Consider the following 17,315-nt stretch of genomic DNA (forward strand, 5'->3'; position numbering starts at 1 on the left):
CACACACACACACAGCATTCGGTATAACTTCTCCTTGATATGTTGGTGGAAAACGAATCTCAAACTCCAGCAAAACCACAACAATAGGGATATTTATCCACCATTCTCCACCAGGAAGCAGTATATCGGCCATTCTGCACCGTACCGTTCTACACTATTATAGTCTCTAGTCCCATCATGGAATCACAATGACCACATGGCGGGGAGTCTCATTACGTGTTTCCTAACACATCGCTGTGTCACTTTACTGAAGCCGACGGTGTCCCATCAGGGAGCTGATGAAGTGTTAGTGCAAACAAACACCATGGCCACATACAGTACAAGAGCCTGGGCTAAGCTAGTGTAGCCAAGCAAGAAAGTACTGCCGAAGCAGACAACCCGCAACACTCCAGGTTAGAACAAAATCCTTACGGTGCAAGGCTCGAATATACAGGTTGAAATGAAGAAAATGCCAGCACTCATCATTATGTACCTCTGACGAGTTGATAACAAACGCGTTTCGGCCTGTGTGGCCTTCGTCGGCGTTATCAATCAATTATTAGATAACGCTGACGAAGGCCACACAGGCCGAAACGCGTTTGTTATCAACTCTCGTCAGAGGTAAATAAATTCATGTGAAAAGGACATACAATGAGTGCTGGCATTTTCTTCATTTCAAGCTAGTGTAGCCCCCGGCCAAGACCCAGCCCGCAACAGGCCTGCCAATCGGGCTCAGCCCTATAGAAGAGGGTATGCGCATGCATAAAGTGAATGGCAGATCGAGTGGCAAATCGAGTGGCAAAGTGAATTTAATGTTGTTTAAAGTCATTTAATGCAATCAAATAGGACTTTTCTGTGTGGATGTATGGGGCTGTGAAGGCCAGAAAGTAGTTTTTTGCCACTCAGTAGGCGTTCCCGTGTAACTTCCAGGTATGATGATGATGTCACGCGCATACCCTCGTATTGGCACGACAGGTGGTCTGGCGAGTGGGGTTCAATCCCCGCTTCCGCGCAATGCTACAATCGCAAACAGGAAACGGTCACGCCTGCGCTTCATGCGCGCCTGAAGCACCAACCGCTTCCATTCTATGCGAGCAACGTAGCTTCCCTTGGTGGTGCGTTGATGGTGTTGACCCCGTGTGAGGTCCAACCCGTGTGAAGCTTGGAGCTCAACATTAATGAACTTTTAGGGACATCAACCGAATGGAGAGTAGCGCTGTCGTTGACACCACGCGGCACGTCGCTTGTAGTTCTCTTTCAGTGAGCCGCCGACCGCACTCCAACGAACTACATACACCAGAAAACCAGCACACACACGCGGCACCGACCGCACCCAAATCATCTATCCATGCACACACCATAGTCCTAAGAAAGCAAATGTACCTGCAGTGGCCTTTAACCCATTCAGGCCTGACGTCGAAATTAAAAAAAAAAGTTTTCTAAATCACGACAATTTTCTGAAAGATTTGAACGATTTTTCAATAGCTAAATTATAACATCATGTATGTAACCACCAAAAGGGGTTCCCGCTCAAAATGGGTTAAATTACACTACGTAACATCCACAACATCCACTCTTTTGCTGGCAGAGATGATCAGGACAAAAGACTGTTTATGCGTTGATTTGTTTGCATGTTTAACGTGGGCCCGGTTTAATAATAATTAAATTAATGTAATTTAATCAAAATCCCATTAGTATCGTATTGTTGAATTGAAGGTTTGACCACTTTCAACTTGGCATGCCATACTTTCACTATAGCAGTGTCATTAACTATCAGTTTGTGCTTGGAATCTAATTTCTTTGTGCTGAGCTGAAAGTGTTTGTGTAACAATGTAGGACAATGGAACGCCTCAGTCCTGACGCTCACATTTGCCCGTGTTCCTTTTTTTATTTTAGTTTGCGTTTTCATAGCAGCAAGCTAGTCCCGTCTCATAACTCACAAAAAAGGGGTTCACCTTTTGAATGACATCACCCGCCAGTGGCACGCACAGATAGACACTAGGGGGTGCTAGAGCGCCTTTTTGGCAATGTGCCCTTTCGAAAAACAAACAAAAAAAAACACTTTTTTTTCCTTATTTTGTACAGTTACACTGTACAGTATGTGGACCATGGTAACATTGATCAATTCTTGATAAAAAAAGCTTCTAATATATTATTTAGGGTCTATAAATCTCACACTATTAAGGCAACCGGCCGGTTCCACGCGCTGCACAAAGTGCCCTTTTTTCCACTTGAGCACCTGCCCCTCTAAATGTCTGTGCACGCCACTGTCACCCGCCTACAGCCAAACTGCATCCTCTTAATGCCACTTTGTCACGCCTTCTGTTGCTACAGCTGTCAATCAGCCTAAGTCAAATATGGAAGGGTTGAATGTCAATGTTGGTTGGTTACTATTGTTCTGAACATTTTAGTTTAGTTACAACCGTGCATTAAGTTAAACTTAATCAAAACAGGAGCGGATACACATTTAATGACTGCTCCCAACTTAAGTGCTAAAAGTCACAAGATGCCACCTGTCAATCAATCAATCACTCTGAAAGAACTTGGGATGCAAGAAGTTTGAATGAATGGGTTATAAACAATTCAAAATTGGGGTCCAAAATACATAATACTCAGTCATAAAACGAAATACTGTGATTTGGGGCCTGTCTGTCTGTCTGTCTGTGCACAATTTATTTTTGTATATAAGTGAGCAATGACCAGCCGAAGGTTTGAGGACCAGTTGTGTGTCAGTGTGAGAGCTCACACTGCACTGATATTTAACTTCACCATCTGCTCACCATACTCGTTAAAAAAGGGGGAGGAAAAAGAATCATGTAAAACCAACCCCCACACTCTTATGTGGAACTGGAAAAATGTTCTATAGTTTGCTTTTGTCCTCACATTTGGCTCTTTTTTTTTTTTAAATGGACCAGGATGGTTCTTTGCGGAACCTTTTTTGGAACCATGTGTGCATAACAGTTTTGTGCTCCAAATTGAATCTTCTGCATTCTGGGGTGGGGGGGAGTAACACATATAACTATTATCTATCAATTGACCACCAACGACAACAGAAAGACACGACAAACCAAAGCTATAGAGAACACACGTTCTTTAAAGAGAGAGCAGGTCAGGACTCAGTGTCACCTGCAGGTCAAAGCTACGTAGGAGATGATTGCTTCGCATCGTGCGGTGACTTTGTAGAACGGCTATTTTCGAATAGCCAAAGTATGAAATAGCTGGTAAGTGTTGCTAAGTGGTTAATGTTTACTACCATCATTCTCTACCTAGCATTCTAGGGGCTCCAAACCCCTTATCCCTAAACTTCTTTGCCTTTTCTTTGTCTACAAGCAGCTCACAACGTGTCAATGTAGATTGGCTAGTTGAACTATTCAAAAATGTTTTTCAAAATAGTAAAAAAGGCAAAGAAGTTAAGGATAAGGGGTTTTATCGGTGACGAAAATGGAGCCCTAGATGTCTACGTACTTTATACTTTGTCGTAAAAAATAGTGAAAACATGCGATCAACAAGCTCACGACATATCGTGATGCAACGCGATGTGAGCTTGTAGATCGGTTACCTTTTCCTACCGTAGGCCTATTTGAAAAATAAATAATTACTTTATTAAGAAGATTGATCATTCATGTATAATCGATTAAATCGATTAGTTGGAGTAACTATTGCACCCCTATACCGTCCTAAGACTGTAGTTGTCTGGGTTTAATAGAGTACCATGTTGAACTTGCCTAGTTGTACAGGGCTCTGGATCTAGACGTCCACTACAATCCGTCTCTACCCGGGATTAATCTTAATCTCTAAATGTGGATTATAATCTTGGCAATTTTAAATAACTTCATAGAGTCTGTATTTAAAGATGTCATCTATATGCCTCCCATTCTAGAGCTGGAACATCTTCCCGTTTGGGTTGACCTGAAGGTGACTAAAAAAATGTCCGTCCCTGTTTTGAAGAACCTTCAGAAGGTTCAGACCCGTAGTACCTCTATCGGACCTCACACCGTACCACAAACATGTCTGCTTTCATTTCCTCATGTCCTCTTTTCATTTTCTTTCCTGCTTTCAAGGGATAGTTCACCCCCGAAATTCATTATTCCTAGTGATTATACTCACCCCATGGAGCCTTGAATTCATGGAGATTTTTTCCTAAGCCAATAATTAGATGACCGGCGAGGAGGAGACTCAAAGAGTCCACATTGAGTCGACTCTAATTATTTGGGTGAACTATCCCTTTTTAACGCCTATTTCTTCTCTTCTTTTGTTGTCTTAATTTCCAAGAACGTCCTCTTATCAGCCAGAATGGTAAGCCTGTTTCGAGACCTTGATGATGGAAGTAGATGAGGAGGCAAGGAAGGAAGAAAGGAAGGAAGGAAGGAAGGAGACGAGGAAGGAAGGATCCATATGTGAAGCATGTGTGCAGGCCCAGCAGTAGAAGGAGTCCATAGGTTCAAACACAGTCAAACATGCAGTTTTTTTTTTTTTTAGGGAATCACAGCAAACTGGTTACTGGCTGCCTGGCCGTCCCAACCAGGGCAGCGTCTGTACAAAGTGCAAGGAGAGCAAGAGGAGTTACTAGTGGTTACTAGTGCTTTTGGTTTCATGTATCCCTCTGCGATTGGTCGTTTCGTGTGGCCACCAATCAGGGATTTCCACCAATGGAAGAGAAGCAGAGGGGAGGGGATAGGGGAGAAGCCCCTTACCATAGGAAACGATAAACAGGCAGACAGACGTAGACAGACATGAGGAAGGAAGAAAGGAGGAGGGAGGGTGATTCTATTTATACTACGTTCGATTTATTCTCCGTCGCACAGCAATGTTGTGCACTGACAATAGCACGACCTATAAAGCTGACAGCTTATAGAGCGGCTATGGTCTGTCCCGCGACGCCAACGTACCACAGAGCGTGAACAGTTACTCCTTCACATTCCTCTCCTCTCTTCCTCCGGACTTCTCAGCCCTCCCTGCGGGAGCGACGGAAGTAGATGAAGACAGAGGAGGAGCATCAAGGTCCTCCTCCACTACAGGAGTCAGTGTGATCTCCACCTCGCCTTCCTCCTCGTGGAGCGTGGGAAGAGGAAGAGGAGGACGAGGAGGAGGGGGCGGAAGATGGGTAACGACGGCGCCCGCGACAGTCCCAGCCATGGGGACGACGGTCTTACTGCTGTTGGGAGCCCTCTGGATCACCTCCACCATGGTGGCGTTCTGGAAGAGCAGCACGGGCCTCGGAGGTGAAGGGTGAGGATGGTGGTGACGCTCCGAGTTCCCCAGGGGGTTCCGGGCGCCGGCGCTTTCCGCCTGGCACTGGACCACCACGCCGCGGTGGGCGACGACGGACTCCGATGCCGCCACCGACACGGAGGGCAGCTGTCCCGTCAGGACCAGGCCCTGAGGGTCCTGGAACACGATCTCCACTAGTGGATGGGAGGAGGAGGAGGCCTTCTGGATCACCCCGCCGCTTAGGGAGGTGATGATGGGGAGCTGAGGATGAAGAAGAGGCGGAGGAGGAGGAAGAGCAGCGGGGGGAGGCAGAGGCGGCGGGGGGTCATCGGGCCGGGCTTTCCTCGGCCGCCCTCGCTTCCGTTTCACCGGCGGAGGGGCGTTGCCTGCGGCCCCCGCCGACTGCTGCTGCTCAAGGGAGCGCTTGTTGGCGTTCAGTCTCGCTCTCTGGACCACCGAGGTGGGCGTCGCCGGGGCCACGGTGAGCGGCGAGGCCAGTGGGGGCCCCGGGGCGTGCAGGGGCGAGGCCAGCTTCTCCCGGTCGGTGTACGACAGGCAGCCCTGCGGCAGGATCATCAGAGGCACCGCCCCGCCCTGTTGCTGGGGCAACGTGGCCATGGCGATGACCTTCACGCCTCCACTGGCGGAGGACGGAGTCGAGGAAGAGCTGGTGGCGGTCCCCGGCCCCCCGCCCAGTCCAGAGGAGTCTTTAGGGGCCAGGGAGGGAGGGGACGAGCGCACATGGGACACATGGTGGGACTTGTCCGGGATGGTGCTCCGAGGGAGGATTCTGGGTAAATGCTTCATGAAGTCCTGATCCATAAAAACAATAGTGTTATTGATTTATAATACATTTAAATAACAATTCAAAAGTAACATTCAAATTAGAAAACAAAATCCAATAGCAGAGATTAAAATATGGTGCATTTTGCATCCCAAAACGCAGTTTATAGTGGGACGCAATAAAACAACGACCTCTGCATACACGGGATGCACTAATGTACTGTTTTTTATTCTAGTTTTTTTATTTTGCTAGCTTTAGTTATAATAATAATTTCTTCTACATGAATATAACCACATTGTAACCATATAAAATGAAATGGGAGTTAAATGCTGCAATTTGTAAAAATGGCAAAATATGACTCCTAACGTCGTTGAAGTGGAACTTAACTCATAAAATGTCCCTGGGACTCATCTAAAAGACCATCCCTGCATCCCGGGACTCATTACATTGAAAACCTTTACATTTACATCACTGCAATATAGAAGAATTGGTAGACCAAGATCTAAATGTGACAGAAAATAATTTAAAAGGAAATCTTGTTATGTTAATTTAACGCCAAAGAGTGTACGGATGGAACCAAAGGGAACCATTTGGTTACGTTTGTAAACACTAAGGTTAAAAACTACGGTGTTTTAATGTAAGCTGGGTGCACATGACCATCAAGCAAGTCTTGAGTTTTCAGATTCCATCTCACAAAGGAATAAACACTATAATGTATACCTGGAAATCTCTGCCTCCTGCAGAGCGCAGCGAGGAGGAAGGAGGAGCCGGCTCGAGAGAGGAAGGTTTGGTTGGTGCCGTCTTGTCGCCCGAATGAAGCTTCGACGAAGACGAGGAGTCTTGGTCTTCCTTGACCCTCTGACAACGGACACAGGTTAATCATCGGTGTGTGTGTGTGAGTGTGTGTGTGTGTGTGTGTGTGTGTGTGTGTGTGTGTGTGTCCTTCTCGGTCTTCGTCAGGTATGACCAGACAAAGACCCAGAATGGGCCGAAACGTTATTTCCTGGGAGCAGATTAGAGATGTAGAGATACTGTATCGGTATCGGAAAAGTATCGGTATCGGCCCTTTTTGGTCATATCGGTATCGGTGAATATGCTAGTCTAACCACCGATCCGACACAGGGGTAAGGGTTTGACACTATGGCAGGTACATCAAATGTTGAGGCATGTGGAGTTTGCGTTCAAGTTGCCCAAACTGCAAGTGCACATTTGAGTGAGGACACTGTCACATTTTCGGAAAAGGGGTTTATCCGAAATAAGGGGATAAGGGGTTTAGCGGTGACGAAAATAGGTCTCCATTTTCGTCACCGCCAAACACCTTATCCCTCCTCCAAGTCCTTTGTCTTTTTTTTTTTTTTACTATTTTGCAAAAAAAAAGAAAAAAGTTAAAATGGCCAGTCTACAAGCTCACAACGTGTCAATGTAGATTGGCTAGTTGAACTATACAAAAATGTTTTTCAAAATAGTAAAAAAAAAAAGGCAAAGAAGTTTAGGGATAAGGGGTTTAGCGGTGACGAAAATGGAGCCCTATGTCTTTGTGCTGCTGGCGTACTAGCGGCGTAGTGATACTGGCCTTTTTTTTCTTTTTTAAATAAAAAATGTTCTCTTTGTTTTTCACCGACATTTCTCCATGTATTCAATCTCAGGCCATCACAGGGTGATTTTTTTGTAGTGTGAAGAATTCCTTTAACCCATTTTGGGGCGGGAACCCATTTTGGTGTTTTAAGCATTATGTTGAAAAATAGCAGATCTACAAGCTCATAGCGCGCCATCGAGTGCCGCGCTACGAGCTCGTAGGTCTGCTATTTTTTGAAAAATCGTGAAAATGTGTTGCAAATCTTTGAATATATATTCTTTCAGAGCGAACGTTTTTAACTCCCTGGAACAACATAGTTTCAGATGGGAGTCGGCGGCCAATTACATATATTTTTGGGGGTCCTTGACATGAAAATGTTTGAGAACGACTGACACAGAAACATGGGTTTTTCAGAAAACTGAACTGGTATAAATTAAACTGCATAGTAGGTTCTGTAGACCATGTTGGTACCTTGTTTGAGTCCATCCCTCCATCTGCACCGGCCTCTCCTTTAACAGACACTGGATTCTTCTTTATTACTTTGTGTGGTTTTGCTGGACCACCTGTTCGCACACGCACACGCACACGCACACACACACACACACACACACACACACACACACACACACAATACATATTACAACAGGATATCTTAAATCTGTATTCTATGCACGCACGCACGCACGCACGCACGCACGCACGCACGCACGCACGCACATGCACGCACACGCACACGCACACGCACACGCACACGCACACACACACACACACACACACACACACACACACACACCAGCGAGTGCTGCAGAAGTGACCAGCTCAGCTTGGCTACAGCGAGGGTTAACGATGTGCTCCTGGACCAGGAAACGAGCGATCTCCACCACGGTGTCAAACGAACGCTTCAGGATCTTCTGCGCCCAATCACAGATCAGCTCACACGCTGCCTCCGTCACTTCCTGTTTGTACGTCTGAACCAACTCCGTCAGCTCGGACTGAAGAGGACGAACCAAGAAACATAGAGAACAGTGTTGATTTCGTCGACTAAAACTAAGACGAAAAATGTTCGTCGACTACCTTTTTTCACCGACAAAAACTAAATGGAAACTACATGAGAACTAAGCTATGATGACTAAAACTAAGACTAAATATATTGACAATTTTGTCAACAAATAAATAAAAAATAAAAACTAGGCTAAAACGTTAGGAACTAGTAGACATGAGATCCAGCATAAGTCATTTTACATGCTGAAAATAGCCGATCTACAAGCTCACAACGTGTCGCAGCGCAAGTGTGACGGCATCAAGGCCTGCCAAAATACATTTTAGTCGACTAAATCGACTGTAGATTTAGTCGACTAAAATCTCATGACATTTAGTCGACTAAAACTAAACTATTCTATGACTAAAACTAAAAAAACTAAAATTGAAATTTGTTGCCAAAAACAACACTGGAGGAGAACAGGAGAGGACAAGAGACAGAAAGAAAGATCCGTTTTGACCATATAAATAAACCCTAGCATGTAGCAAAACATATGGCAAAAATATTTTAATTTAGTGTTGGGCCTTGTATTGACCCCTGGGGGACTCCGATAAAGTAATATAGGGTTTAACTACAAGACCAGTCCACTATAAAGACCACTATTTAAAAATATAGAGTATAATATATATACCTCTATTGATCACAAAGGAAATTCTCCATATCTCCACCATATCTATATAGTATTACTGTACTGATGCATTGTACTGCAGTATTGTGTAGGGCTTTAAGCAACTAGTCGACTATTCAATTAGTCGACTAGTAAATCCACTTGGTACTAGTTGACTAGTTGATAAGAAGAAAAAAATGTGTTTATTTTATTTTTTTCGTTTTTGTAGGCCTCAAGATCAGCTAGAAAGATCAGCTAGAAGCTCATAGCGCGCCACCGAGTGGCGCGCTACGAGCTTGTAGGTCTGCTATTTTTGAAAAATCGAAGAACGACTGACATAGAAACATAGCTTTTTCAGAAAACTGTCAGGATGTAGAAGACATTTGTAGAATCGTTCCCAGGTCAAAATGGGTTAAACGACTAGTCGACTAGTAAACTAGGCAACTAGTCAACTAGTAAAAATCACTAGAAGTGAAAGCCCTAGTATTGTGAGTACGGGGTGTATGTACTGTGTAACTACGTGGTATTATTATTACCGGGTCGTTCTTCAGGTCCAGGTTTGGCAGCAGAGGCATGTTCAGGACCGTTTTCCTTCTGATACCACTGTAACAGTACGTAACCACCCTGGTTAAGGAGTATAAACAATAAGACATCTTCTATTCTATTATATATATATACTAGTCCTTACCCATTCTGAATATATGGTAACGGATGGGTTATTAATTATTATGTGTTGTTGTGCGCACACACACACACACACACACACACACACACACACACACACACACACACACACACACACACACACACACACACACACACACACACACTGTCGGAGCTGGCTTTCAGGTGCCTGTGCCACGCAAGTTACGCAACCCCCGCGTTGGCCACGATGCTTCCCCAAAGAAGAAGTTCTGTCGACTGACGCAAGAGTAGCTAGTAGTATCGTTTTCCCCGTGTGGGTCTGTTACGCGGAAAAGTGTGTCCCAGTATTAATCTGTGTCCGTCCCAACATGCATTTCACTGGTGACCCTTTCACTGGTGACCCGGAAGTGGTCAGACAGACAGACAGACAGACAGACAGACAGACAGACAGACAGACAGACAGACAGACAGACGGACGGACAGGCTGACAGACGGACAACGATCGGTCCATTTAATAATGATTAAGTGAACTCTTGTAATGAGATAATGAGATATGACTATTGACTATGACTACTCCCATCTCTAAAAATCTTGTTTATTCTTAAGCTGTGCACACTGTGCCATTTGACTACCAGAATACATTTCCAGGTCATGGATAAACCATGATTTGTCATGAGTAAATTGAGCGTATCCAGTCTTTCTGTACAGTGTACACCATTAACCACTATCACAGCCAGCTGGTGCAACACCTGCTGTCCATCATGCCATCTTATTGGCACACTGCACAAGCTGGTGTGCTATTAATACTTTCTCTGTCGGCCAGCTGTTAGCATTTATGAAGTTCCCACTGCCACCTTCCGCGTTCACTTTAAGAGTCCGTATATATATGGACCCGGCGCCAAAATAATTAACAATGGTAATGATAATAATTAATGTCATTAAAGGATATTTGGACTGGCCTCGTCCTCCCAGCCTCCTGGCTTTGATGTTGGGGAAAATATCTCGGATTATTTTACCAAAGTTGGCGGCACTCAGCGGTCGATGCTGTAGATTATCACAGTACCTCCTGAAAAACACACAGACACAGACAGACACGCACACATGCACGCGTACACACAAACACACACACACACACACACACACACACACACACACACACACACACACACACACACACACACACACACACACACACACACACACACACACACACACACACACACACTGTTAGACTGATTGATTGACTGATGTCTTTATTGACAAAAAGATGCATAGTGCTTAGTAGTAGTACTGTTGGACAAAGTGTGTGTGTGTGCGTGCATGTGTGCGAGCGTGTGTGTGTGCTTACTTATACGTTTCATAGACATCCTGTTTAGGCAGACACGTGTCTGAATGTTCCTCCAGGTGACTTCTGATCCAGGTACAGGTGTGGAGTTGATCAGCTGTGTTCATTGAACTGGAGTCACCCCCACTACTGTGGATGTACATTGAAAAAGTTCAATGTAAAAATGTCCCATACTGTTGGGTGAGCCATTCATAATACAATTCAGGTATGAAGCCGCGGGCCGCATAACATCCTTCCCCGGGCCGCACTTTGCCCGCGGGCCACACTTTGGACAACCCTGGCTTCGGTCAAAGCTGTGTTATATGTACCGTTAATCACTACCATGACTTTTTTATGTCTGTGTCTATATTTTTTTATTATCGGTTATTAGTATCTGTATCGGTCTTGAGAAGCAAGAAGTTATCGATATCGGTTGCAAAAAATCTATATCTATCTTGACTCGTGTTAGCTTGTGAGCTTATAGATCTGCTCTTTTAGCAAAGAAAATGTGGTGTGGAGGGGAAAAAGCCATCCAAGTAAAGTTGCAACCCAGGTCCGTTTTACTAAGAATATAGGGTTTAAGTGGTTACAGCCAAATTATACTTAATAATAATAATAATAATAATAATAATAATAATAATAATAATAACAATAATAATAATAATAATAATAATAATAATAATAATAATAATAATAATAATAATACAATAGCACATTTTTATAACGCACAAGAAAATACATTACAAATAATAAAAAACAATTAAATTAATATAATTCAGATCAACTATACACAGCTAAGAAAAAGTTTTAAAAAAGAAAGGTTTTTAGTCCCCTTAAAAAATAAATAAAAGTGTCAACCGACTGGTGCTCTCAGATGGTGAGGGAGGGCATTCCACAGCTGCTGCTGCTGCCACCCACATAGCTGCAAGGATTCACTAGTGTTATTCAATGTGAATTTTGTCACCAGCACATGTCTGTGCAGACAGACAGACAGACGACAGATTGTCATCTTGCGATAGACAGAGGGAGAAAGAGAGAGAGATGGAGAGATCACTCCAACCCTTTTTGTGTGAGGAAAAATGTATGAATGATGAGTCTGTCCTACGTAGTCAGACACAGGCACAATAACTTGGTCTGAGGAAGATTACAAAGGCTTTTACACACCTACACGTATGCACGACGAACACACGCACACACGCACGCCGCACCACGCACGCAGCACGCACGCACGCACACACGCACGCACGCACGCACGCACACACACACACACACACACACACACACACACACACACACTTACCCCTTGTCCCCAGAGCTGGGTCCTGAGGGCAGCTGGAGGTAAAGGTACAGCTTGTCATTGTCATTGAATCGTTGAACGTCTTGCTGTTAAAAAACACAATAGAGATCATTATGAAACGTCAGCATACAGTCTGTGGAAGAAGAATGGAAAAAAATATATTTTGAACAAGCCACAGCCTAAATCCACCATCTGGTGTCATACTATTAACATAGAGCATTTAAATACTCCACTAACCAATATGTAAGTGTGTGTGTGTGTGTGTGTGTGTGTGTGTGTGTGTGTGTGTGTGTGTGTGTGTGTGTGTGTGTGTGTGTGTGTGTGTGTGTGTGTGTGTGTGTGTGTGTGTGTGTGTGTGTGTGTGTGTGTGTGTGTGTGTGTGTGTGCGTGCGTGTGTGCGTGCGTGTGTGCATGTGTGTGCGTGTGTGTTAGTTAGTTACTCACCAGAATCCTGTCTACTTTCTCCTGTACATTCTTCCTGTAAGATAAAACATTCACAGTCTATAGGTGTCATACATATACAACTTCTTTCTGCATAATAAACATGCTAAAACATTATCCGTGACACTGACAAGTCCTAAATGTAGATAAAGAAAATCCAGTCCTACAACAAAAAAAAGCAAAATCTCTGGGTGTGTTTCTGTAGTTCACATATCTCGATAACCGTCCAACCAATCGACTTCAAACTCGGTAAGCGTCCAACCAATCGACTTCAAACTCGGTAACCGTCCAACCAAATCGACTTCAAACTCGGTAAGCGTCCAACCAATCGACTTCAAACTCGGTAACCGTCCAACCAAATCGACTTCAAACTCGGTAACCGTCCAACCAATCGACTTCAAACTCGGTAACCGTCCAACCAATCGACTTCAAACTCGGTAACCGTCCAACCAAATCGAATTCAAACTCGGTAACCGTCCAACCAATCGACTTCAAACTCGGTAACCGTCCAACCAATGGACTTCAAACTCGGTAACCGTCCAACCAAATCGACTTCAAACTCGGTAACCGTCCAACCAATGGACTTCAAACTCGGTAACCGTCCAACCAAATCGACTTCAAACTCGGTAACCGTCCAACCAATGGACTTCAAACTCGGTAACCGTCCAACCAATGGACTTCAAACTCGGTAACCGTCCAACCAAATCGACTTCAAACTCGGTAACCGTCCAACCAATCGACTTCAAACTCTGCGTCCACGGAGGTGCAGTGGTCGGCAGTGTTGTTTTTGGCAGCAAGTTTTGATTTTAGTTTTAGTCATGGTCTCTTGAATAGATTTAATTTAGTTTTAGTCACATTTTAGTCACCTGGAGTTTTAGTCGACTAAATATTGACCGGTTTTAAAGTATGCTGATTACTTTTTATGCAGTAATGGTCTTTTTCTTTTCTTTCTTTTTGAGGATGTTCACACCGGGCGCGAATCGGATGCGGCGTTTCTCCATCGGTTTTCCGAAAAACGCGGCCGGTGTGCAACCACCTTTAATCCTTAAATTGTCACTTCACTGTCATTAGGGGACCACCTCAAAATCCTGTGGGGACCCCCTGGGGGTCCTAAACCACAGATTGAGAACCACTCGTCTAGAACTACCAATCTGTCCAATATGACCATATATATGCTGGGCATATACTGATTACGGGGATGAACAGTAAATGGTTGTAGGTAGTATTGCAGCAGCTCAGCTCAGCTCAGCTCAGCTCAGCTCAGCTCAGCTCAGCTCAGCTCAGCTCAGCTCAGATCAGATCAGCTCAGATCAGCTCAGATCAGCTCAGTTCAGATCATCTTACAACATCGAGAAGGGAATTTGGTATAGCTTGGTGACTTTATGGTTACTTTATTCAATGGTCATCCAATCCATGTCTATTCACTTATAAGTTTCTTCACACGGGTGAAGTGAGGGGCGCTTACAACATGATGATGTAAAACAAACATTGAGTCAAAACAAACATTACATTCTCTTAATTGGCAATGGCATTTTTAAAACAAACATTGAACTAAAAACAAACATTAAACCTGTATATAGGAGGGGCTGGCGCACCTCAAATAAATAATGGTAAAATAAAAGGGGGAAAGAAATCCTTCTGTATGGAAATGAGATACATACATGATGTGCCGGAAGGGCCTTATCGAGTGGCCTTCCTTTAAGCTACCAATTGAGCTTAGATAGCAGAACTAAAATATGAATAATATTGGTAATAGTGATAATAATAATAACAATAAAGATAACAAAATAATGATACTGAATCATAACAATACTAATAATAATATCAATAATAACATGACTAAGACGCGTCGCCCAAGCTTAATTGTTAATATAAATTGCAGTAATTGTCTCTTGAAAGAACTGAGGCGAGTACAGTCTCTGATATGTGACGGTAAGTTATTCCAAAACAAGTGTGGTGCAGTAGTAGTGTGTGTCGTCAACTTACGAGATGTTGGTCTTGAGTTTCTGCAGTAACATGCTGGGTTCTGTCTCCCCCTCCCCCGGGTCCAGCTCTCCTCCTCCCCCCCCTCCCCTCCTGCAGGGGGGTCGATGCTCCTCTGACATCACAGCTGCTGCACACAGCCTAGCTCCTCCCTAACGCCATCTACAGGATGGAAGCACAAATCACTGCTTTCATACAGACAGGCAAACCAGGGACAAATTAGCCATTGGGCCAGTGGGGCCGTGGCCCAGGGGCCCTTGGCTCTCAGGGGCCCTTCAGAGAAACTGGACTGCGCGGTAATAGATTTGACGCCCTGAAAAGGGCTCCTGGGGCCCTTCATTGGCCATTGATTTAGTTAAATGCAGGTCAAAAAGATGATAAAAACACGGAAAATCACGAAAATGGGGGCCCTGCAAAACGTACCGGCCCAGGGGCCCTCGTGGGGGTTAATCCGTCCCTGAGGCAAACAAGATGGACAAGGAAATACATACAGAAAAGTAACCTGGGTGCTTCAGTTAGTAGTAAATCAAAGTCCAGGGTGGCATTCTGATCGATAATTGGAGTGTGGTCGGTTGAGTGGGTCGCTTGAGTTTGTACCAGTTGTGATTAATGGCGCTGTCAAGCAATAATAATGGACCATACTGGTGGTCAGAGATTCATTAAAATATGGTGCATTTTGCATCCCAAAACGCAGTTTATAGTTGAGGGACGCAATAAAACAACCTCTGCATCCACGGGATGCACTACTGTCCTACTGTACTGTTTTTTTATTCTAGTTTATTTTGCTAGCTTTAGTTATAATAATCATTTCTTCTTTATTTTCTACATGAATATAACCACATTATAACCATATAAAATGAAATGGGAGTTCAATGCTGCACTTCGTAAAAATGGCAAAATATGACTCCTAACGTCGTTAGTCATAAAATGTCCCTGGGACTCATCTAAAAGACAATCCCTGCATCCCGGGACTCATTACATTGAAAACCTATTTACATCACTGGGTCTATCATGTTGATCTTTATGTTTTATTATGGTATATACTTGATATTACTGAACACCATTTTACAAAAGCGTGGGTTTGTTTGATTTTCAACTAAGCCCATGTTTTCCACTCATGTCAGTACAGTAGGCTATATAACTTTGCAGGGACTTGAAACTTGCTTGAGACAGGTAATCCAAGATGCTTAATGTAATTGTGCAGTTTGTTAATGTTCTTTTTTTCTTTTTCAAAGACATGCATGTTATCACTGTGTTATAAAGCATTTTAAAATGCGTACATTCATTTGAAAATGATGAGTCTAAAAAAAAAGACATGGGACCAAGACCTGAGCAAGTATTGTCTTGCAGTAATTGTGTTGTGTATTTGATAATTTCAAAAGAATAATTTGGCGATTAATCAATACAAATAATAATAATATTAATAATAATAATAATGTGTTAGCCTACTGTCGTAGTTTGTCACTGTTATGTGGTTGTGAGATATGAAACTACTAAGCATAATATTCATCCAAATATGACTGGATTAAGATGTATTATGTAGGATAAAAAAATATTTGATAAATAATTGATAGAAAGCAAGTTTCTATTTTCTTGACTACCTTCCTCTGGACATCAACAGAACTATTTATGTATCATAAATAAATACATATATGGAGTTGGGACACAAAATAAGTCAAAGTGTCAATCAATATCATCCTTGGACAGACAGGAAATAAGATAAGATAGCTATGCACAGAGAGACAATACCTAAGTTCAAGTTTGTATTGTGTGTGTGTGTGTGTGTGTGTGTGTGTGTGTGTGTGTGTGTGTGTGAGACACTGTCTTCGACATTTAGGAAGAAGGGAGCATAAACCAGGCTTAATGACAGACAAACACACACACACACACACACAAACACACACACACACACACACACACACACACACACACACACACACACACACATACTCACACACTCACACACAGTCACACACAATACAAACTTGAACTAATTGCCAAAATGTACAGATATTAATCTCGTTTATAGAGATTAATATCTGTATAATCTGTTATCCTTGTATAGCCTGGTCTGTTCCTTTTGGCTCATGCAATGGAGTAGCCATGCTTCACACGCCATTCAATCACGGCTGTCATGTCAGAACAGAGTATATCCCTGTAATGTAGTAGTACTGTAGTAGTAACACTGGCGTTACGCCCAAGTCGGTGACCTAATTGTCATTGGTATATTATCGTTGCACAGAGCATGAAAGCAGCATGGTTGTGAATGACGAATGACTTTAAAGTCGCACCACATTTATCCCCCATGGTCATGGAGGGCTTTATCGAAAACGGTGACCAGAAATGATCTGGCCCCTAGACTGGCCGTTATGTACTCAGTCGGAGGAGACATTATTCGATAGGTCACCGATTCCGAAGAAACACCCGAG

General features: G+C 43.5%; 1 protein-coding gene across 1 annotated transcript; it reads right to left on the bottom strand.

Moving 5' to 3' along the window:
• Positions 1-4,884: 4,884 nt before the first annotated feature.
• On the bottom strand, positions 4,885-15,016 carry rfx5 (regulatory factor X, 5; the record flags this gene model as incomplete). Its single annotated transcript, XM_079522911.1, has 10 exons — positions 14,890-15,016; positions 12,907-12,940; positions 12,466-12,548; positions 11,190-11,315; positions 10,797-10,907; positions 9,733-9,820; positions 8,344-8,542; positions 8,022-8,113; positions 6,695-6,832; positions 4,885-6,003 (listed from the first exon to the last, which is right to left on the bottom strand). Exons 1-10 carry the CDS (start codon positions 15,006-15,008, stop codon positions 4,885-4,887), a joined length of 2,109 nt encoding a protein of 702 aa, XP_079379037.1. The 5' UTR covers positions 15,009-15,016.
• Between the last annotated feature and the right edge of the window lie 2,299 nt (positions 15,017-17,315).

This window comes from Electrona antarctica (assembly GCF_951216825.1).
Source record: "Electrona antarctica genome assembly, chromosome: 15".
Taxonomy (NCBI): Eukaryota; Metazoa; Chordata; class Actinopteri; order Myctophiformes; family Myctophidae; genus Electrona; species Electrona antarctica.